Source organism: Mya arenaria, chromosome 8, assembly GCF_026914265.1.
Source record: "Mya arenaria isolate MELC-2E11 chromosome 8, ASM2691426v1".
Lineage (NCBI taxonomy): Eukaryota > Metazoa > Mollusca > Bivalvia > Myida > Myidae > Mya > Mya arenaria.
In genome coordinates, this window is record NC_069129.1 from 15,678,152 (window position 1) to 15,703,771 (window position 25,620).

The 25,620-nt window shown below is 36.2% G+C and overlaps 1 protein-coding gene across 1 annotated transcript in view; it reads right to left on the bottom strand.

Moving 5' to 3' along the window:
• Positions 1-25,620, bottom strand: part of LOC128243191 (uncharacterized) — an 81,682-nt gene that overhangs the window by 43,968 nt on the left and 12,094 nt on the right. The window contains exons 7-23 of the mRNA XM_052960795.1: positions 25,309-25,364; positions 20,590-20,733; positions 18,681-20,253; positions 16,418-16,984; positions 16,120-16,176; positions 13,836-13,890; positions 12,792-12,911; positions 11,832-12,023; positions 11,152-11,286; positions 9,856-9,957; positions 5,243-5,372; positions 4,942-5,048; positions 3,547-3,729; positions 2,930-3,029; positions 2,413-2,564; positions 1,660-1,797; positions 455-516 (exon numbers count right to left, since the gene is read on the bottom strand). Of these exons, the coding sequence (XP_052816755.1) occupies positions 455-516; positions 1,660-1,797; positions 2,413-2,564; positions 2,930-3,029; positions 3,547-3,729; positions 4,942-5,048; positions 5,243-5,372; positions 9,856-9,957; positions 11,152-11,286; positions 11,832-12,023; positions 12,792-12,911; positions 13,836-13,890; positions 16,120-16,176; positions 16,418-16,984; positions 18,681-20,253; positions 20,590-20,733; positions 25,309-25,364 (3,873 nt within the window). The remainder of the gene's footprint in view (positions 1-454; positions 517-1,659; positions 1,798-2,412; positions 2,565-2,929; positions 3,030-3,546; positions 3,730-4,941; positions 5,049-5,242; positions 5,373-9,855; positions 9,958-11,151; positions 11,287-11,831; positions 12,024-12,791; positions 12,912-13,835; positions 13,891-16,119; positions 16,177-16,417; positions 16,985-18,680; positions 20,254-20,589; positions 20,734-25,308; positions 25,365-25,620) is intronic.

A 25,620-nucleotide genomic window follows, 5' to 3' on the forward strand; every position in this document is an offset into this window, starting at 1 on the left:
GGTTGAGTACCATTGTATCAAGTCTAAATGCAATACCTCAAGTAGTTGCTGAGATATTAACCTGTGTGCTTGCACGCAAAACCTTAACCAAGGGGTGACGCCAACGCCGACGCTTGGGTGAGTAGTATAGCTCTCCTTATTCTTCAAATAGTCGAGCTTAAAACTTGGATCAATATACCATTAAACAGACAGCATTATTAGTTAAACTGTTAAAAGCTGAGGGTTTTGGAAATTAAAATATACATCCAGGTATCTTTATACCATACATGAACAAACCTGACTTACATGATAGTTGACAGAAGCATTCATAATTAAAATTCACTAAACATTTGAAATGTGTACTCCTTCAGTGGATTCTATCACATGAAAGCGAATTTAGTGCTATAAACCTACCCTGACGTACATGTAATGTAAATTTTGTGTTTTAACTTTAAATAAGCCAACATAAAGATACCTGCAGACACCAAAAGCAAGTTGTTGGTCACATAGATCACGACTTTCATCCTCTTCATGTCTCTGATAAAAGAAAAATATAAAATATTAGACTTTGCTTCCACTTTTTATCTAAACTACAAACAGCAACATTCAAATGAGCTTAAACTACAGATAAGAGCTGTCTTGGACAGTGCATACAGCTATAGGTCTCTTTGTATTAAAATTGAATGCAATAATGGTGTAATATGTGCCTTACAAAAGCAATTAAAAAAGTCAATAACAAACGTAAAGGAGAAGCCCTGCAAAGTGCCAAAACCATGTTTTCATTAAATGACAGAAGAACTTCAACCTTTGATGTGGGATTCAGTTTCAACCGTTATTTCTTTCATAAGTAACAGTGACCTTGACCCTAGTGTCATCAAATGCAATCCAATGGTTAGTCCACAGTAAACTCTTCCTATAAACTAAGTTTGGTCACAATATGTCAACCCTTACTTAAGTTATTCAGTACCAAACAGTTATCTATTTTAAGTAACAGTGTCCTTGAACCTAGGGGCCCAAGTTGCAATCCCATGGCAGTCTCCATAAATTAGGTTATTTAACCTGATTGTCTGATGGTGCTCACTCCTGAACAGTTGTCTGAAGTATTAAGTGAATAGTATGAAGGGTATTTGAGCAAAAAGTGAAAATGCCAACTTACCCTTAAACCTTAATCTTACGACGATGTCTGGGCAAGAAGTAAAGCCTCCATATTCTAACAAAAGTCAAGTTAAAAACTATATGTCTAGTTAGCACAATAACTATCATGATCGCTGCAGAGAGATGCCAAACGCTAGTCAGTATTTTAGTTGAAAAAGGGATAAAATTTTACAATTTAAGTAAGTTTTGGTCTTTAAGTACATGTACATATTGCCACTGGCAACATATGTACCAAGTTGAATTTGAATATCGTAAATGCCTTCAATACCTCGACTTTTTTCCTAAAGAAAACCCAGACAAACTAAAAACTATGAAGCAGCTCATTGTAATAAAAATGACAGTACACATCGATGGTCACTTGCTACAAAATGCAGTCAGATCATTATGTTAGATATCTTTTCTACAACAATTTCATGACAGGAAGGAAGTCACTACTGCAGTGTCATAGGCCATAAAGAAATAATTCATAAATGTGGAAAATAGCTTTACAGCATTACGACCCTTATGGTTATAAACCCAACAAACCTGCTCAATCCCTCCCATAAACTTCTGTAGCTCTGGAGTTTGTTTGGTTCCTGAGCGCACAAGAAGGTCGTGCACGGGTTTGGCCTGCCGCCAGCTCTCTTCTGTGATGATCAGGTGAGATATTGCTTGTATGGGGGGCTACGGATGGAAAATAATCCAGTTATTTTAGGCTCAAACAAGATAAGACACACTGGCGGCTATGTGCATGTGCTAAGGAAACAAATCTGGGCCTGTCGCCAACTCTCCTCTGTCTTGGTAAGGTGAGATACTCCTTTTACTGGGGTCTTCATGAGTCGAGAATAATTTGGGCTTTCATGTTGCCCCAACACCAACACTAGCAAATATGGGCCTGCTGCCAACACACCTCTGTCATGCTAAGGAGAGACATTCCTTTTACTGTGTGTGTAGGCACATGAGTAGAAAATGATCCAGGTTATTATACTGCTATAACATCAACACCAACAAATCTAGGCCTGCTGCCAACTCTCCTAAGTTATTACAAGGCCAGATACTCCACATTCTGGCAGCTCTTGCACTAAAATGGATCAAATTAAATATATCTATCTTATATATTTACAAGTTTGGCATACCTGCAAATTTCTCCGTTTAAATGTTAGATAAGATACACTGAACTGGTTGCCAAAGAAATACTGTTTACACTTGATGTGTTCAAATCTATACAAACAAAGCTGCTTTTCCTGCTCAGAAGTTTAAAGCTGTTAACAATAAGCAACAACACAGATATTCAGTCACCTGTTCATTCTCAGGCTTTGAGAAGTCACGAAAGTACTGCCTCAAGCAACCCATCCTGTTACTGAACTCGGTCTTTGACCTGGGAATGTCGAAGTGGATGATGACAGTGGCATCCCTGATCCGCATCTCTGAGACATACTTGTCATCACATACTGAAAATACAGTAATGGGGTCAATGCAGACACCTCATTAAAGCCAAATTTTTCATCTTGACAAATGCAATTTCACAGCAGGATGTACGTTAATAGAAGAAAAGGTTAATACGGCTGAGAGCTGAGCATTTTTACAATGGCCCGACTTAAACCCTAGAGGACCCATATTCCCACTGGTCTAAATATCATATTGACAAAAAAATTAACATGATTTCCATGATTGTACAGAAATATAAATGTTATCGAAAACCACATTTTACACTAAATGCGAAAGTTTACAACCTTAGGTTACTTACATTTCCCAGCCCAGCTAAATTACAGAAACTAACATACATGTCTATTATGCATGAAGAAAAGTTTCTCACCAAGCAAGGGCAGTTCAGTCTCCTTAGCAACATCTAGTGCCTGGTACAGGTCCATGTCACTGTGAACCATCATACAGTAGATAGAGTACTGGCGAAGGGTCTGCAATGGGAATATGTCTTCATACACTATCAATTTTATAAAGTTTAAAACATCACCAGCACTTCTTTCAGCCAAAGTTTGGATATATTCACAATATGCATATACAACATAACAAAAAATCCCTTTTTAATAAAAATCCTAATAATTCTTAGAAAAAAATGGTCCAAAGTGACAAAAAAAATTTCAGAGCTAAGAGGCTTAACAAGTATGCTTACAGTCAACATATAAAAAACTTAAAGTAAATAATTGGTCACTTTGACCCCCACTTGTATTCCTTAAGTTTGGCACAATGTTTTGACCCTCTTAATTTCCACATGATTACAAAAAGATCAACATTTTGACAAGTTTGAGATTGCTTTTTGCAGGAAAAAGCACAATGTATTATGATCATACAGAATATGGATTGTTCAGTTCTATATAGTTAGAGAGAAAACAGATATCTGTCAGACCTTAGTACACTAGGCCACTAATTAATAGCGTGGACATTTATAAATTCGCTGGAATAAAGAAAACAAACCTGATGTAAAAGTCCAACATCACTTTTCTGAGAACAGAAGATGATGGTCTTTGCTCTGACCTCCTTCCCATTCTTCAACCTAGCCCTGCTGCTGCTGCTGCTGCTGCTGTTGTAGCTGGGCAAATTTTGCACAATGCACAGAACTGTGTCCAGTCTGTTGTTATGGCGACACATATGTGGCACCTGAAGCACGATTGAAAGCTCTGTTCTGTACATATATTCTTAACAAATACATGTACCCCTAATACTCTACTACACTATGCTTCCTTGTGTTCCTGCGGCAATTTGGCTTGGAAATTCTTGTAATCATAAATGGTTCATGAGGCAGTTTCATTAATTCACCAAGGCACCAAATGCAGAAATATGCACAAATGGTCATACTAATGTTTTTCCATAGAAAAAGTACTCTGGCAAAAGATGGAATCCAATCAGATCCACCTTTTCTGTACAATAGTTAGTGACAGCAGTCTAGAGCACTTGCCTAAAGTGGCTTCTGACAATAAAGGGTTATCGAAGGGTATGCAATTGTAACAAACAAATTCATCTGAAGAAGAGTTGTTTCCCTTGCCTCATGCATATTCTTTCAACAAGATTTTGTCAGTCAATTTCCACAAGGAATTTATGTAGTGTACCTACCTGTCTCACTGCCCATATATTTGACCTTCGACATACCTGTCTCACTCCCCCATATATGTGACCTTCCACCTACCTGTCTCACTCCCCATATATGTGACCTTCCTCCTACCTGTTCACTCCCCCATATATGTGACCTTCCACCTACCTGTCTCACTCCCCCATATATGTGACCTTCCACCTACCTGTCTCACTCCCCATATATGTGACCTTCCACCTACCTGTCTCACTCCCCCATATATGTGACCTTCCTCCTACCTGTTCACTCCCCCATATATGTGACCTTCCACTTACCTGTCTCACTCCCCCATATATGTGACCTTCCTCCTACCTGTTCACTCCCCCATATATGTGACCTTCCACCTACCTGTCTCACTCCCCCATATATGTGACCTTCCTCCTACCTGTTCACTCCCCCATATATGTGACCTTCCATCTACCTGTCTCACTCCCCCATATATGTGACCTTCCACCTTCCTGTCTCACTCCCCATATATGGAACCTTCCAACTACCTCTCTCACTCCCCCATATGTGTTGACCTTCCATTTTCCTGTCTCACTCCCCATATATGGAATTCCACCTACCTGTCTCACTCCCCATATATGGAATTCCACCTACCTGTCTCACTCCCCATATATGGAATTCCACCTACCTGTCTCACTCCCCCATATATGGAACCTTCCAACTACCTCTCTCACTCCCCCATATGTGTTGACCTTCCACTTTCCTGTCTCACTCCCGATATATGGAATTCCACCTACCTGTCTCACTCCCCCATATATAGAGGCCTCCAGGTGTGACGTTATCACCAACATTGGCTCATTCATTGTAGCCATGAATTTGTCCACCCCTTGATTCCACATGGAGCCTGAAAAATAAATGGTAAAATCAATAAATCATTAATCCTCATTTATGCTGATTTGCATTCTGGTAATCTATAGTAAAAACTGTATATTAAACACTATTCTAATAGTCTTTAGAGTCCCTGTTGACCCTCAAGCAATTTTATGTCTTTTTTTTGGACAGGGGAAATCACTGTGTATAATGCAACACCCATCTTACCAAAGACCAAGATCTGCCTTGGGCATTCGTAGTGTTTCATCTCATTGTTTATCAACAGGTCATACTCCTTAATGATGTAGTTCATCTCGGGGATAAACTTTTCCAGGACCACGTCGGCATCATCAACAACCTGTAAAATATTGGACACATCAACAACCTGTAAAATATTGGACACATCAACAACCTGTAAAATCAACAACCTGTAAAATATTGGACACATCAACAACCTGTAAAATCAACAACCTGTAAAATATTGGACACATCAACAACCTGTAAAATATTGGACACATCAACAACCTGTAAAATCAACAACCTGTAAAATATTGGACACATCAAAAACCTGTAAAATATTGGACACATCAACAACCTGTAAAATCAACAACCTGTAAAATCAACAACCTGTAAAATATTGGACACATCAACAACCTGTAAAATCAACAACCTGTAAAATATTGGACACATCAACAACCTGTAAAATATTGGACACATCAACAACCTGTAAAATATTGGACACAACAACCTGTAAAATATTGGACACAACAACAACCTGTAAAATATTGGACACATCAACAACCTGTAAAATATTGGACACATCAACAACCTGTAAAATATTGGACACATCAACCTGTAAAATATTGGACACATCAACCTGTAAAATATTGGACACATCAACAACCTGTAAAATATTGGACACAACAACAACCTGTAAAATATTGGACACATCAACCTGTAAAATATTGGACACATCAACAACCTGTAAAATATTGGGCACAACAACCTGTAAAATATTGGACACATCAACCTGTAAAATATTGGACACATCAACAACCTGTAAAATATTGGACACATCAACAACCTGTAAAATATTGGACACAACAACAACCTGTAAAATATTGGACACATCAACAACCTGTAAAATATTGGGCACAACAACAACCTGTAAAATATTGGACACAACAACAACCTGTAAAATATTGGACACATCAACCTGTAAAATATTGGACACATCAACAACCTGTAAAATATTGGGCACAACAACAACCTGTAAAATATTGGGCACAACAACAACCTGTAAAATATTGGACACATAACAACCTGTAAAATATTGGACACATCAACAACCTGTAAAATATTGGGCACAACAACAACCTGTAAAATATTGGACACAACAACAACCTGTAAAATATTGGACACAACAACAACCTGTAAAATATTGGACACATCAACAACCTGTAAAATATTGGACACAACAACAACCTGTAAAATATTGGGCACAACAACAACCTGTAAAATATTGGACACATCAACAACCTGTAAAATATTGGACACATCAACAACCTGTAAAATATTGGACACAACAACAACCTGTAAAATATTGGACACATCAACAACCTGTAAAATATTGGACACAACAACAACCTGTAAAATATTGGACACAACAACAACCTGTAAAATATTGGACACAACAACAACCTGTAAAATATTGGACACATCAACAACCTGTAAAATATTGGACACAACAACAACCTGTAAAATATTGGACACATCAACAACCTGTAAAATATTGGACACAACAACAACCTGTAAAATATTGGACACAACAACAACCTGTAAAATATTGGACACATCAACAACCTGTAAAATATTGGACACATCAACAACCTGTAAAATATTGGACACATCAACAACCTGTAAAATATTGGACACAACAACAACCTGTAAAATATTGGACACATCAACAACCTGTAAAATATTGGGCACAACAACAACCTGTAAAATATTGGACACATCAACAACCTGTAAAATATTGGACACATCAACAACCTGTAAAATATTGGGCACAACAACAACCTGTAAAATATTGGACACAACAACAACCTGTAAAATATTGGGCACATCAACCTGTAAAATATTGGACACAACAACCTGTAAAATATTGGGCACAACAACAACCTGTAAAATATTGGACACAACAACCTGTAAAATATTGGACACATCAACAACCTGTAAAATATTGGGCACAACAACAACCTGTAAAATATTGGGCACAACAACAACCTGTAAAATATTGGACACAACAACAACCTGTAAAATATTGGGCACATCAACAACCTGTAAAATATTGGACACATCAACAACCTGTAAAATATTGGACACATCAACCTGTAAAATATTGGACACATCAACCTGTAAAATATTGGACACAACAACCTGTAAAATATTGGGCACAACAACCTGTAAAATATTGGGCACAACAACAACCTGTAAAATATTGGGCACATCAACAACCTGTAAAATATTGGACACATCAACCTGTAAAATATTGGACACATCAACAACCTGTAAAATATTGGACACATCAACAACCTGTAAAATATTGGACACATCAACCTGTAAAATATTGGGCACAACAACCTGTAAAATATTGGGCACAACAACAACCTGTAAAATATTGGACACAACAACCTGTAAAATATTGGACACATCAACAACCTGTAAAATATTGGGCACATCAACAACCTGTAAAATATTGGGCACAACAACAACCTGTAAAATATTGGACACATCAACAACCTGTAAAATATTGGACACAACAACCTGTAAAATATTGGACACATCAACAACCTGTAAAATATTGGACACATCAACAACCTGTAAAATATTGGACACATCAACCTGTAAAATATTGGACACAACAACAACCTGTAAAATATTGGACACAACAACAACCTGTAAAATATTGGACACATCAACAACCTGTAAAATATTGGACACATCAACAACCTGTAAAATATTGGACACAACAACAACCTGTAAAATATTGGACACATCAACAACCTGTAAAATATTGGGCACAACAACCTGTAAAATATTGGACACAACAACAACCTGTAAAATATTGGGCACAACAACAACCTGTAAAATATTGGACACATCAACAACCTGTAAAATATTGGACACATCAACAACCTGTAAAATATTGGGCACAACAACAACCTGTAAAATATTGGACACAACAACAACCTGTAAAATATTGGACACATCAACAACCTGTAAAATATTGGACACATCAACAACCTGTAAAATATTGGACACATCAACAACCTGTAAAATATTGGACACAACAACAACCTGTAAAATATTGGACACATCAACAACCTGTAAAATATTGGACACATCAACAACCTGTAAAATATTGGACACAACAACAACCTGTAAAATATTGGACACATCAACAACCTGTAAAATATTGGACACAACAACAACCTGTAAAATATTGGACACATCAACAACCTGTAAAATATTGGACACAACAACCTGTAAAATATTGGACACATCAACAACCTGTAAAATATTGGACACATCAACAACCTGTAAAATATTGGACACATCAACCTGTAAAATATTGGACACATCAACAACCTGTAAAATATTGGACACATCAACAACCTGTAAAATATTGGACACATCAACAACCTGTAAAATATTGGACACATCAACAACCTGTAAAATATTGGACACAACAACCTGTAAAATATTGGACACATCAACAACCTGTAAAATCAACAACCTGTAAAATATTGGACACATCAACAACCTGTAAAATATTGGACACAACAACAACCTGTAAAATATTGGACACATCAACAACCTGTAAAATATTGGACACATCAACAACCTGTAAAATATTGGACACATCAACAACCTGTAAAATATTGGACACATCAACAACCTGTAAAATATTGGACACATCAACAACCTGTAAAATATTGGACACAACAACAACCTGTAAAATATTGGACACAACAACCTGTAAAATATTGGACACATCAACAACCTGTAAAATATTGGACACATCAACAACCTGTAAAATATTGGACACATCAACCTGTAAAATATTGGACACATCAACAACCTGTACAATAAAGGACATACTCAATAGTGTGTTTTTTGTGTTTTTTTCCCATAGTAATGAAAGACCACTAATAATCACCAGTGCAAACCATTCATGTTCAACAAAAGGTACCAAAAATCTTTTTAATGTGCTATATATATAAATTTGACCTTAAAAAACAACAAAGATATTGAAATTGGAGAACCATCAAACATTTAATGGACCTTTCATACTATGCAGTCCTCATAACATGGTGACTATCATACTCTCAATGCATTAAACTAAGCTTTTCGATACATTTAACATGCATCAATAAAATACTCATACCTTCAAAAGTGTTTCAAGGTATTTCAAAGATTGCCATATAAACATCAGAACTGACGTTTCATCAGAGGTGCTACAGCAAAAAAATATCCATTATTTTCTGTATCCAAAAGGATCAATATCTAAGATTTCCTTTACCGGTATATTACCACAAACAAGAGCACAACACAACAAAGTCAACACTTGTATGATATTGCTGTTTTTCTTTTCAAAAAAATGAGGCATAAACTGCACAATAATTCAATCCAGAGTTACGGGCCTTGCTATACATGTGTGTTTTGTTTCAGGCAACATGTTAACCAAGTTTCATTCAAATATCTACTTTGTGTTATGGCCGAGTCTCAAGTTTTTGCACTATGACCTGGATGGCCATGCCTCATACAAAAACACTTACCAGATGACAAAGGCGTCTTAGGTCGGTGTAGCCATTCTGGAGAATCCGCTGCATGCTGGGGGGAGTAGCAACCAGCACATCACAACCATTGATCAACTCATACTGAAAATTCAAATTTATTCGGGGAAAGTTAAAAATATGATTGTGTTCAGACTTTGGCTAAAATAACACTTGCTTCAATTTGAAGGTTCAAATACTCTGAATCATTCCAAAGTGGAAAATATTTCAATCAAGTTTTTTCTGGAATTTTTAAACCCAATCCAAATGTTGATTTTTTTAAATTATTACTGTAGGCTGAATTCTCAAATGCCAAACTGCTAAGCAGAAGGCCTGATTGTAAAGTTTGCTTTAATGTTGAATTTTACGGGTCTTCAATGCTGGGTTAGCTTAATTGCCATGGATTAATGCTGCTGTAAGAAACAAAAGGTCTTAGGTTCGATTCATGATGCAAGATAAAAAATGAATTCTTCATGAAGTAATTTCAAAGCAACATTTGTAAAGATTGCCATTCACACTGCTAGTTCAGAACAAAAGGATGACAATATCTAAACAATTTTTCTCTAAAAACAGCTAAGCTATTTAATAATTTGCACATCTTAAAGGGACTAGACACCAGATGATTTAATTGCAAAAAAAAAATGAAAATTGTTAAAAAACTTATAATTTGTTTATTGTGCACTACTTACTAGCGTACCACATCACTTATGAAACCTTCATCTTTCCCGGACTTTGCTTATTTTTCAAATTAAAAATCTCTGTTTGTTTACCCAGTGGATTTTTAAAAAACACGACAGAATTATGTGACTTTCACATTCTAAATTTACACACAACATGGCTCTCCAAATGGATGGACAGTGCAATAAATCGGAAAACTGCTGTGAAAACACGTAAACACAAAGCCCAATTAATATCATTAATCTCCGTGATGGAAATTGATCGATGGAAACTTTTGAAGATATTACCAGTTGCTGAAAATGACAGCGCATTAGCTAAAATGTGACTGGTTAGGACAATGACTTGTTAGTATGTGAAACAATCACGTGACTTGCAAGGTGTTTGGAAAAAACATTCCACGCTATTTATAAAGAGGGAAACTCAGCTGAGACAGCGTGTAAGACAATGACTGTTTGTGTATATTCTTTAAATCATGTAAAATAATGTATAATCAGCCACACTCTAGCCTGTATCGCCAATTTTATGCTTGTTTTAAGGAGTTATTGTATTGGCCGAGTTTGGGACTATCTGGTGTCCGGTCCCTTTAACCAAAATAGCCCCATAATGTCTAGCCCAACACACTGTTTTGGTTTCCTCCAACCCTCCTCCGTGTATAAGCAGGGCCCTAAGACTCCTGTTGCTGCCCTGAAGCTGGGTGAAAGTGTCGTAGACCACCTGGGCGCGTTCCCATGTCCAAGTCAGTATCACAACAAAAGCCTGGAAAAATTTGTACATAAAAATGTTATCAAAAAATCCATGAATCTGTTATATAAAAAAAATATGTTAACTACAAGAGTAGAAGTAAAGAACCAGTATGGTCTGTTTGACTTAATGAATAATTCATTTTCAATCCTCATTTGCTAATCTATCAGCCAAAAGAACGATATGAACATTGAAAAAAATTGTATTTCTGACTTAAGACTTAAACTAAGACTCCAAAGAATGGTGGATATTGCCCAAGGTCAGGACATACCACCCAAACATGAATAGTTTCAACAGTTAGATCTCGACAGTTTTGATGGCTTTGACTTTGTATTTGAAATCAACACATTACGTTGTCTTTCACAGGAATGCGAATCAAATTATTGGTTTTACCAAATATCTTAATATATAAGCTGGTTGGTAATTCTTACAGATCCATCACTGACAGTATCATGATGATCTTGGATTAGGGCAGAGTTATAACACCGCCACTTTTTGATGTTTTGAAAGCAAGAAACCTTAGATTTCTATTACACTTGTAATAGAAAGGTGCTACTCACTCCAGACCCATTTTTCCTGATCTCATCATAGTGGCTTGTCACAGTAAGAGCGCTGAGTAGAGGAAAGAGGTAGGCAAGGGTTTTCCCTGTACTGGGTGGGGACAATGCCACCAGGTGACGCCCTCGCACAATGATTGGCCAGCTGTAAGACTGAACCAGCTGTGGTGATCTGAAATCTTGGTCCTCAAACGACTGCAAAGGAAAGAATATAGTACAATGTTATAAAAATTGACGGTCTTCAATACCTTTTGGGACTAATTATGGTAATAACTATGTATTCATATTCAGTGGAGTTTTGTTATCCAGCTAGGCCTAAATAACAGGGAGGATGCCCCTTAGTATTGAAATTAGTTACTACACATAGTATTTACACAATATGAATAGAAAATTGACCCTTGAGAGTTCCCCATAAAGGCCCATTCAATGCACATAAAACATGCCCTTTCTGTCCTAGCACCCTGTTGTTTTCAATTCCTGGCTGGAGCACAAAAAAATCAAGAGAATAAATAAGTTTTTGTTGGATTTTTAGAAAGTAACAAATAGCCATTAACAATATTTCATTAATCTATAAATGAAAATCAATGATAATAACAATTTTATATTCTAATTCATTTCTTAGTAGGCAGTACATGTGAAAAACAATAATGAATCATCTTGAAAAACCTGCTGCTGAAGATTATTAATAATCTACACAAATATGATATTTTAAATGCTCAACCTACAATTTTACACACATTAATCCTGACTGAACCCTATAGGAGCGGCCCTGAAACTAAATCCTATCTTGTCATTATCATCCGCAGACAACACAAACTCAAACAACTCAGTAACCTGCCAGTACTTACCGTCAATCCAAACCTAACAATAGGTAACAAGGGATGCTGCAAAGAGCCTCCTTGAACTATGACTGAAACTTACCTCCTAAATAGCACAATAATTAGGGCCTTTATCGAAACCCACCTTGGTGATGGTGGGAGCAAAGCGTGTATCCTGTATAGAAAACCAGGGATGTCTCAGAGATCCTCCATGAACCAAAACTCTGTCTGTTGACTGGAACTTGACGCTTTCTGCGCCATCCCCCTGAAAACATACTGACACATTAACGAAGATGAGGATTGATTTCTATGCTTTGCAATATCTCTAGCATTAATTTATACACTGTTTCACCAGAGGGCAGCTTTAATACCTTTTATTCGTGCAAGATCCAGCTTTAATACCTTTCATTTGTGCAAGATCCAGCTTTAATACCTTTCATTTGTGCAAGATCCAGCTTTAATACCTTTCATTTGTGCAAGATCCAGCTTTAATGCATTTCATTTGTGCAAGATCCAGCTTTAATACCTTTTATTCATGCAAAGATCAAGATCAGTGTGATATATTCGCTATATTGGTTACCATAGCAACCAAAAACAAAGCGCCACGGTATGAGCGCCAAACGTTCGTCCGTTTGTTTTCAAAACAGGTACATAACAGGGCAATGATTAATGTCAAGATTTACATGCTGTGCTATTAATGCGCATATTGTTTTTGGCAACATGTTTACCAAGTTTCATTTGAATTTCTCCAATGATTTTGGATATAAGGCTGAAGATTTTCGTTTATTTGGTCAAAAAAGGGGCATATTTCAACAAATTTAAGGCAGAGTTATAGGCCTGGCTAAATATATGTGTATTGTCACTAGAAACATGTACCAAATTTCAATTGATTACTTTAAATGATTTTGGGGTTGTGGCAAAGGAGTTTTGCAAGATGCTGCTGTCAACGACAACACCAACACCATCTCATTACCACATTTTTTTATATCATGAAATAGACGATATAGAATATTTTAAATATAATTAAATGATATGCAAATGGCTCTCTATCCACATACCAAGTTTCATAATAAAAATAGCTTGCACACTTCATGACATACTGAATGACCTATTTTGATGATCATATAAACCATTATTTGTACCCTACAGCGAAACCAGTAAAACACTTAAATTCAATGACAAAATTTACCTGCATGGCTTGTTTTTTGGACACCCCTGCCCCTTGGGTCAGTCTTTCTAGAATCCTGCAAATGTGTCATATGGCTATAAGATAATTATTTGATATGCTTGTTTTTTAAAAATCTACTTCTATTTCCTTACTACTAATATGCATGTATAAAGTAGTTATTTATATCTTCCATACTTTCTCTTTCCATATAGTTAACATTGTTAAAATTCTACTTTTGTTTTCCATGTACATAGTACAGGGATTATACTACTTTCATTTTCTATTTTTAGAATATTGTTATAACTAAAAATTACTAGAGATTGCTTTTTTGAAAAAGTGCTAGTCTCCCCTATAGTGTGGTCGTAGCTGAGAAAAGATAAATGATTGACATGAAATTTATAATTTTGGACTGGAGGCGAACCAACAGTGAAGTTTGGTTTATTCACCCGTATTAAATAGTTAACATCTACTGCATAAGATCAGTGATCCTATCAATATAAAGACAATGTTATAGATGGATGTAAGAAGTGCTATTTTGTTTTATTTCAATCTTGAGTATGAAATCATCACTGATGGTTTTGTGGAAAGCTGACTAATGCATATGTGATGTCATGGTAGCTGTAATGAATTAGAATTACACCAGATTCTTTGCAGTTCACATTTTTAATATATATATATATGATCAAGAAGGGTCCTCTGTGTAGTTGTAAGCTGTTGGATGATCTGTGAGTAATTGCACAAGCATGTGTTCAAGTCAGAATGAGATGTTTTAAGGAGTGATTAAAATCAGCAACAACAAAACCTCTTCTTATGTAGGAGTTTGGTGACCAACTTGCATACCAAGTATGAAGTTCCTGGATGCAAGCGTTCTTTAGTTACTGAGCGGTAACCGTTTCTTCACATCAAGGCCACAGTGACCTTGACCTTTGACCTACTGATCTCAACATCAATAGGGATCATCTACTAGTCATGACCAACTAGCATACCAAGTATGAAGTTCCTGGATGCAAGCGTTCTTTAGTTACTGAGCGGTAACCGTTTCTTCACATCAAGGCCACAGTGACCTTGACCTTTGACCTACTGATCTCAACATCAATAGGGGTCATCTACTAGTCATGACCAACTAGCATTCCAAGTATGAAGTTCCTGGGTGCAAGCATTCCTTATTTTTTAAGCGGAAACGAAGTGTGACGTACAGACTGACGGCTGGACTGACTGACGGACTGATCACAAAATCAATAGGGGTCATCTACTAGTCATGACCAACTTGCATACCAAGTATGAAGTTCCTGGGTGAAAGCGTTCTTTAGTTACTGAGCGGTAACTGTTTCTTCACCTCAAGGTCATGGCGACCTTAAACTTTGACCTACTGATCTCAAAATCAATAGGGTTCATCTACTAGTCATGACCAACTAGCATATCAAGTATGAAGTTCCTGGGTGCAAGCTTTCTTTAGTTATTGAGCGGAAACCATTTCTTTACCTCAAGGTCACAGACCTTTGACCTACTGATCTCAAAATCAATAGGAGTCATCTACTAGTCATGACCAACTAGCATACCAAGTATGAAGTTCTGGGGTACAAGTGCTCTTTAGTTTTGAGCAGAAACCATTTTTAAGCTTAAGGTCAACGCCAACATATTGTTTTATACCTGATGGTAACCACGACATTGACCTTTTAATCTCAAAATCAATAGGGGTCATCTACTAGTCATGAACAACTACCATACCAAGTATGAAGTTCCTGGACCAAAAGAATCTTTAGTGATTGTGCTAGTGATTGTGCGGGAACCGTTTTTTTTCACCTCAAGTTTACTGAATAACCTAGACCGTTGACCTACTAAACTCAAAATCAAAAGGGTCATCTACTAGTCATGAACAACTAGCATACCAAGAATCTTTAGTTATTGAGCGAAAACCATTTTTTCAACTCAAGTTTACCGCGACATTGACCTTTGACCAACTGATCACAAAATCAATAGGTGTCATCTACTAGTCATAAACAACTAGCATACCTAGTATGCAGTTCCTGGATCCAAGAATCTTTAGTTATTGAGCAGAAACTGTTCTTTCACCTCAAGTTTACCGCAACCTTGATCTTTGACCAACTGATCACAAAATCAAAGGTGTCATCTACTAGACATGACCAATCAGCATACCAAGTATGCAGTTCCTGGGTCTAAGTGTTCTAAACTTATTGAGCGGAAACAAAGTGTGATGTACAGACTGACTGATGGACTGACTGACTGACTGACTGACAGGGCTAAAACAATATGTCTCCCCATGAATGGGGGAGACATAACTAACCTTTGACCCTGCATTTTTCCTAACACAGCATCAGCCACAGTTTTTGTGGAATCTGTCCTGGAACAAAGAATCAGACATGAAAATTGCTTTGCAAACTGATGTAAAAAGACAATAATTGTTGTTTTTTTTATATCAAGGAGCTTATAACCACTATACAGTTTGGCATATGAACATTTTACATAGGAAACAAGAGCCATAAAACAGCAGAACGAAGCCCTTATCAAAGAGTTAAAGTACTTTTGTGCTATGTCAGCTTTATTTACAGAAAATGTGAGGCATAACGCAAAGTTTCTTGTACCTCCTATCCACTTTATTGGCGAAAGGAGGTGAGATGTCTACAAAGTCTCTAGCTGTCTTCCCCTTAGCCTCTTCACGGGCCTGCTTTCTGCTTACAGGGGCAGCAGAGATGTTTCCCTCAACATTGGTTGTAACTGGACTTCCATGCTTTAAGTTTGCGTCTTTAAGTACAGACTCACTTTTGACATCAGTAGCTTTTGACTTATTTAATTGTGGAGGAAGCAATTTCTTTAAATCTACAAGTTCTGTCTTCTCTTTTAAACCTGCATCAGCTGAAATTGTTTCCGGAGGTATTGTTAAAGGAAGCCTACTATTTAATGTATTGGGCAATTGCTGCGATACAGCCACCTTTCTCTGCTCAACGTCACTATTTATCGTCTCACTACAATCCCCCTGTCCAGAATGCTGGGTTGCGAGGGGTCTGTTGCCCCTGGAAACAGGGCTGGTTTCCACACTTCTGAACTTCACCCTTGTTGACATGGCAACCTGGCCTGGGTTCTGGGGCTCAGAGAGAATGGAAGAGGTTTGGGAGATGTTAAGCTGCCGATCACTGTCATCGCTGTCTGATCTGATTAAAAAATAGATCATTTAATATAATCATCATAGAGAATAATACAGCGAGTACCATAGCCATTCAAAATGGACTATTTCATGCAATACAAACTTTTAAAAAAAATAAATGTTTTTTTATCAAACTGGTTAAAACAAGTCTTCAGTCTTGACTGACTGACTTTAACATAAATTGAGATTTATCAGTTTTAGTTAAAAATTCAATTTAAGGTTTGAGGACAAATACGGTATTCATTTTATGATCTTGTTACACAATGATTTTGAGTGCTAAATACATGAATATTAAGCACACATCTTCGACATTACTATTTTATTAATGATGTTACATTATTTTGGGGTTGTGGCAAAGGAGTTTTGCAAAATGCTGTTGTCAACGACAACACCAACACCATCACATCACCACAATTTTTTTTATCATCAAATAGATGATCTAGAATATTTTAAATAAAATTCACTGATGAGCAAATGGATCTATATCCACATCAAGTTTCATAAAAATAGCTTGCACACTTCATTACATCTTTTTTGATGATCTTATAAACCATTATTTATATCCCACAGTGAAATCAGTAAAACACTTATGTTTAATGACAAAGTTTACCTGCATCATGTTACATCAAAAGTTAGCACACTAAATGCATTTAGTAAAAAAACATACTTGCACAAGCACGAAAGCCTTTCATATGTAAAATGCTTTCAGGCTTGCTCGAATTTGGTATTTTACTAAACAAGGCTTATAGAATTTTGTTTTATGCAAAGCACTTGTGTAAGATAGCAGGCCTGTTCATCCAAAAGTCTTATTTCAATGACTGCAATATATATGTTTTGACCAATGTTAAGGCCTAAAAAAAATTTGTTTGGTTAGGGTTACATCCTTTTCAAAAATAGGTAGGGTAGGTAGGCTTTTAAAAAAAAAAAAAAATATTTTTATATTAGGCTTTACATAAGAATGTCATTTTCATCATTGGAGAATGGTGTTAAAGTTATCTTCTGTATAAGCATTTAAGGTTTAAAACTTTATATTGAAAAGCAAAAAAAAAATAAACATTTTTTTTTTTTTCAAACTGACTATAAAAACGGTAGGGTCGGCACCTATTCCGTAGGTAGGGTCGGGTAACCCGAACCAAATGTATTTTTTTTTTAGGCCTAAGAGGTTTTGTAGTCAAAATACAACTTAAAGGGACTGAACACTAGATTGGCACCAAATTTTTTTTATTTCCTGTAACGAATCTCAGGACAATTGTTTAATAAAATGTTTTACTCTTTGATATCATAATTGTAAAAAAAATTGCAAAATGAGTAGGAGACCGGGTCATAACCAGTGGCGCCAAAATTACAGTCCAGTGTTGTATCCACTATGCTACGAAGGCTTACCCTAAACAGTTGGAATATTCAAGCTATATACCTAACTCAATTACATCACGTGATAACATCGACTAGCCAATCAGGCATAAGGAATGAATTCTACTAAGGTACATAGAAATTATTTTTTTGAAAAAATACGAAAAACTGCGAAAAATGAATTAACTGTAAACTATGTGGTACTTCAGTTAGTAAGTTTCAATGCATTGTACACATCGATACCAAGTTAATGTCAATTTTCGACAATTTCCTTCTTTATCGCTATTTCATCATACAGAGTACAGCCCCTTTAAAAGGAATGTCCCATAATATTAAAAGCTATCAATACATACGGCCTGCTTATGCTCCGGTGAACAATGCCCCTAGGTTTCACGCTGGTTTCCTTGGGAATTCTGGCCTTCCTGAAGCCAGCTTGTCCCATCATCTGTGCTGACACAATCGAAGTAGACGACTCAGATCCCGACAGTACTTCACCTCTACCATAGCTTTCCTCTCGGGAGATAGTTTTCATTTGATGTGAGGTATTTAGCTTTGTATCGCTCCCATAGCTATCAACTTGAGACTGAGCTCTTAAAGAATTTAAGGCATTTAAATTTGAGTCAGTTTTTAGTGTTTGTGGGTTGATGACCATTTCTGAATGTATGGCACTTCTGATAGATAAATGCTGATACTGGTTGAACACATCTGAAGGAATTTGTTTTGATTTTGGCAAACTTATTGCAATATGAGTATCAGATTTACCCTCCGCATCAAGAGCATTTTCAAACTTTTCATTCTCACTCTGAGAATCATAGTTTGTCAAACTCTGAAGATTTTGAGATCTGTACAAAAGAACACCTTTTGGACTTTGGGGCAGTTTAGGATCGACCCCTCTCCCATACAATGGCAACCTGTAGCCACCTTCATCGGCAGACAGAGCACTTGAATTAGCACCATCGCTCTCTCTTCCCGATGATCTCCCCCTGCCTGGACTATTGGCTCGGCCAATCCCTGAGGTCAACAGTGAGCTCAGTCCACTACCCACAGTAAGTTGAGAGTCCATGACTTTTGTCAATGGTGATAAAGACTTCCTACTCCTGGTAGAATTATTACCATCATCACTCACTGAGGTCAATGGGGACTTTGCACCTCGACCTCTCGGTAACCCTTCAATGTCACTCTGAGCACCAGAGTCAGGTAGGCCTCTGAACTGTGGGGACATTAACCCACGGCCAAGTCTCTGTACCCCTCCTTCTCCACTGGTATCACTCAGCGACCCAACGGAACCTCTGCCTCTGAATAATCCAGCATGGAGACTGGCGCCTTCAACACTTTTTCTTGAAGTCATAGCCTCTTCAGTTGTTGAATAGTCTCCACTGAAACTTCTACTAGGTCCTTCTACCTTTCCAGCATCATAACCCTTACTATTCATATTATGGTCATCCAAGTCACTCTGCTCCTGTTCCAGTCTCTGCATCATAGCCCTTGGCCTACTCATCAATCTCATGGCCTCTTTATCATAAGATCCTTCACTCACATGCTGCACATGAGAACCAAGCTTGACTCCAATTGGACCCTGTGGGTCCCCCTTGGATTCATGCTTAATAGCAAAACCTGATGGCACTTCCCTCAGCCTTTCTTCTTGAACATACACAACTCGCTCCTTTTGTCGTTTCTCATTAGCAAGCATTTCATCTGTTGAAATGGGGCTCGTTTTTCTCGCCACCAAGTCATTATACTGACCATCTGTCCTATACCCTCTATCGACTGGTGAAAAGCGACCAGTTGGTCTCCCAGGATGACATGCAAACTCGTGGTCAGATCGTGATGACAAATCTTCGCGTAACCTTCTATCTTCTCTTTGTTTTCTGAATCTTTCTCTAATCAGATCTTCTTTGGTTTTGACAATTGGTACTTCAACATCCTCTGAAAAAAGAAGGTCATGATGTTATTAGGTTAGTAATATGTCAGAAGTCTGCAATTACATAAAGGTTAAGGAAGAATACAGTAACATTGCCGGATTTATATATAATTACACCTGAACCATCAGAAATTCACTGTAAATGTTATAACCATAAGTTGAAATATGCACAGTAAGGATTTTGAATGCAATTGCAACATTAAAAGCAAGTTGATGGTAAATGATAAAGTATTTTTGATGCATCTTGACATTTTTCTGTTGCGTTCAGGCAAATTGTTGATCCATTATTCCATACATTAACCATAATCGAATAAGTACAAAATTAGATAATACAAGTATACCCGAGAAATCAGTGGCATATTCAAGGTTCTTCAGTGTTTCATTGAGGAAAACCCAGGGACCGGACCTTGTCTTAAGATACATGAGAACATACAAGGCCCCACCAGAGCCCTCATTCACTACTTTGCAGCGAACTTCCTTCGCAGCTGAAAAAAAGTATGTAGCATGTTTATTGCATCATTTAACAAGTGCTTACAGGGCCCTGTCAACCTAAATATCTATGCTTTCTATTTCCACCTAAGGCTATTCCCTTTAAACATATAACAACCAGGGGAAAGGCACTTTAAAATTATGCTACCCCCCTACAGAAGCAAATTTACCCTTGTGGGGTCCAAACAAGGAAAACAAGACACACACCTATATACTACTTAAATAATTGCCTTCCCCCGGGGGTTATATGTTTTACTTGAATAGTCCTTAAATGGTTCTTCAAGTTAACTATTTAGATTCCCAATCAAGAGGCATAAGACAGAAAAAAAAACATACATGACAAAATTGTATCACCAGCATCCATCCTTAGCGTGCTATCTATATGAATAACTTTTTTGCAAAATTGAAATGTGTTGATACATTTATAAAAATTTGTTTTATTTTGGCAAATACAGAATTCTGTGTGATACCCATGTTCATTAAATGGGCACCTTATGTCACGTAACAGAATAGAATGTGACGTAATACGTTATATTTAAGATATAATTAAGATTTAATTAAATGGATATGTGTCTACATACTGTATGTTTAGTAATGTAGGGCATATTTGATTGACATTTGAATATGAAAATGGTTGACAGCCGACCTGGTACAAATGTACAAAATGGTCATGTTAATTACAAAAACGTGTATTCCTTGGGTTGTAAAGCTGTCATATTCAGACCACAAATTAGTATAAGAGAAATGATTTTGGATGTAAAAGCACAGTTGGCTTAGGCCAGGCAAGCAACGCGGCCTTGGGTCCTTAATGGACGGCAGTTAGGATGTGGGATTACCTTAAATGTCATGCTGTATTATATACTGATTATTATACTTAGAAAGAACGTTGAACAATAAAGACTTAGAACACTTGAACAGTTGTTGGTTGGTTACTGAACGAACTATCAAGAAAGTTAAGTGAACAGTAGCATTACGTGACACGTAAAAGTTTGGTGCCGTGCTGACCGAAGATATTCAAGAACAGGGTTGACGTGGAAAACAACGGCGAAGTACTTATGACTATTGGATCACATTTGATATGAAGATGAAAAAGGTACATGATGACAACTGCGGTTCGAGTGACTATGGACATTGCAGCGCGACCAGGCCACGGGACAAAAGTTAGTGACATTTTATTACTTTGTATTTCTTGCCTAGATATGACATGTGTTGCTATAATTTTGGGATATTTAACGGGGCAAAATTTTAAAGTTTTGGATAATAAATGCAATCAGAGCAAAGCTTTACTTTTGAAAGAACCCCTAAGCAATCTAATTTCTGACTAAACAACGTTCCATATTATTTAGTACAATAAAAACATTTGATTTAAATAAGAATAAACTGAAGAATGAGTATTTAAGGTAACAAAGATAAAGATATTGAGAAATTCGATAAAAAAAGTAAAACAGGTGTGAAAAAAGAAACGTTAAATGCAAACGAAGAGCTTGTCATGTATTGAACTAAATCATTTAAGTACATTATTAAATAACTATGAAAAAGAATACTAAGTCATTTAAGGACATTAATTGAACAATTCACATGGAAAGAAATGTTATTAAAAGAAGTCTGAGTAAACTAATTTAGCAGGTCTAACATTAATGAAAGTTGCATAAATACAAAAAAATAATGACTTATACTCAGGGTTTAGTGCAAACACTGAAGATACTAAAATATGTGATGTTTTTATGTCAAAGAAGGAGAAAAATGGCAGGTTTTATTACTTCATTTGTCATGTAACTGTAAATAATTGTCAAACACATCAGATAGGTAAATGAGTGCAATGTTACCTGTAATTAACTTGACATTAATGATATGAAATCATTAAAATTAAGTAAGTTTATAGTCTTGTAAATAATTGTAGTATTTTGTCAATATATCATTTTATATAATTTTGAGTAAATTGGTGATGGTTTTAAAGTTGTAAAAATCATATAAATAAATCATTGTTTGGATCATAGTAAGGTCTGAGAGAGAAAGCGTGCAAAACGAAAAGTAATTTCTTAGATGTCATTATATAAGTGTATCGCCTGAATACGGCAAGTAATTTTCAATTTCGAAATAACTAATTAAATTGTTTGTTAGGTAGTAAGTAATCTAATTAAATTATTTAAGTAACTCACAGATTAGTTTGGTAAAACTAATGAATCAATTATAAAGTTGTAAGTTATCAGATGATAAGCATGATGGTAACATGTTAAGCTAGAGTTTAGCTTTCTTATAACTATGAAGATGTACAAAGTTGTACAAAGATAAACAAAGATAGTGGTCAAGAAAGACCAGGTTTCTTAACAGTGATTGGAGATGATACGTTCAAGATATTGAATTTCAACAAAATTGTTGGACTCCTGTGAAGTCACATTAGGGTGTGAGTTATTTAATAAATTAATTGAATCACTTATGTATTAGTTTTCTTAAAATAATGGAATAATTAGGAGATTAAAAGTTGTCAAATGATAAACATACCGAATCTTCAATCTTGTTCGAAATATCTGTTAGATATCTGCTGATAAGCAGGACAGAACGGAAGTAATGCACATGTTGAATAAATGGGTGTTTTAGTGTGGTAAAGCTAACATATAAGCTTTGTAAAATATTGCATAAAAAATGTTCTTAATAAACTAAAATGTTGTTCATGAAAACAAAACGTTTCACAAAAAACCCAACTTAGGTCAAACATTCATTAAATCAAACATACGAACACTTACACGCAGATACAGTAATTAATTATAAATGGGGCCACTTTCAAAATATAAGCTTGCTTGAAAATATCAACACAAAATTTCATGGTAATAGCAACACCTATGTCAATGAAAGGTAAAAGTACAGGTAATATGTCACGTGATACGAACAGTCAATATCAACATTATTCTTCAGCGGATATCGAGATAATATACCTAGTGGCGATATTGTGTTAAGTGGTCATCGGTGTTTCATAAAGGATCGAACTATATTCTGGTATTGCGTATGTGATGTGCTAACCAATTGGTTACACTTCGGAATATCCAGAGGGGCTAAGCACACATTCTCGTATGACCTGTGCTCGGCTTGACGTCACATGATCAAGTCTTTAGGACCGTGATGATTCCTGTGTGATGGACAACACCAACTTGAGATCGTTAGCATCTTCAATAACATGAACACTTGCACACATCTATCTAAGTACACTTCAAGAATTAGCAGTCGTATAATGACAGAACATTTTGAGTCGGTGGGGACATTCTACAATCAAACAACCCCTTGGCTATAAACTCTACATCTACAACAACACGGCAGCAGCAACAACAACAACGATGATTCCCTGTCTTCAGAATGATAACATGAAAAGCAGCGCTACATAAAACATTGACTAAATACCAAATTTGACAACAGTACTGTCAGGGTTAATTACTTGTACTCAATCTGCAGTGTTATTTTCTAATTGTTAACTATGTTTATTAATTACCTGAGGGCTAATTACCAATTAGTCTATATTATGTCCGACATTTTGACAAATAACGTGTCAGTTTACTTTCTATTGCTTACGAAAAGAAAATCTTGCATTAAAAAGGGACGGTATCTATACGTATCTATACAATTTGATATCATTGTTTGGGATTTAGGCACAGATTTTCTTTTGCGTATTTTTTGTCGAAAATACAACTTGATCATCATTGTTTGGGATTTAGGCACAGATTTTCTTTTGCGTATCTTTTTTTGTCGGAATTACTTTTTTATTTTTTTATTATTTACCTGTTTGGGGTTGAGAAACATATTTACTTACGATTTTATTTATCTATTCAATTATAACCATTGTTTGGGGTTGACGCAAAGATTTTCTTAAAAATCTTGAAAAAAAAAAAGGACGAATGTCACGTAACAGAATAGAATGTGACGTAATACGTTATATTTAAGATATAATTAAGATTTAATTAAATGGATATGTGTCTACATACTGTATGTTTAGTAATGTAGGGCATATTTGATTGACATTTGAATATGAAAATGGTTGACAGCCGACCTGGTACAAATGTACAAAATGGTCATGTTAATTACAAAAACGTGTATTCCTTGGGTTGTAAAGCTGTCATATTCAGACCACAAATTAGTATAAGAGAAATGATTTTGGATGTAAAAGCACAGTTGGCTTAGGCCAGGCAAGCAACGCGGCCTTGGGTCCTTAATGGACGGCAGTTAGGATGTGGGATTACCTTAAATGTCATGCTGTATTATATACTGATTATTATACTTAGAAAGAACGTTGAACAATAAAGACTTAGAACACTTGAACAGTTGTTGGTTGGTTACTGAACGAACTATCAAGAAAGTTAAGTGAACAGTAGCATTACGTGACACGTATAAACATTGTTTTATTATATATTTTAACCATTTCTATGTAATTAAAGAAGGTAACAATTATAACATTAATATGGGTTAGAATCCAGATTGAGTACTAAGAAAAAGTGATCTTTTCAGACTGATGTCGTCAATAATTGAATGCACATTTTCAGAATCTTTAAGTGATGTTGACGTTTTCTCTTAAGCAAAAATATTACCTTTGATGTTGTCATGGATGTACTTTACTGCTGCTTCATCCCAATGAGGTCTGACTCTGCAAACAAATAAAAAGTGTCCTATCTTTGCTGTGATTCATTTTGAAACTGGCCACACCGCTACCAAATGACTCACATAACTTTATCACCATAGTTCCTGCCCAGGAATCTGAGTCCCAAGTCATGTTGTGTGCACATATTTCTTCAAAACAATGCATTCTCTGCTTATTATAAGAATAATGGGGTCATCTAATGAATAATGCACCAGTCAATTGTAACCACGGCCCCCCCAGGTCCGGGGGTATACCGGGGATA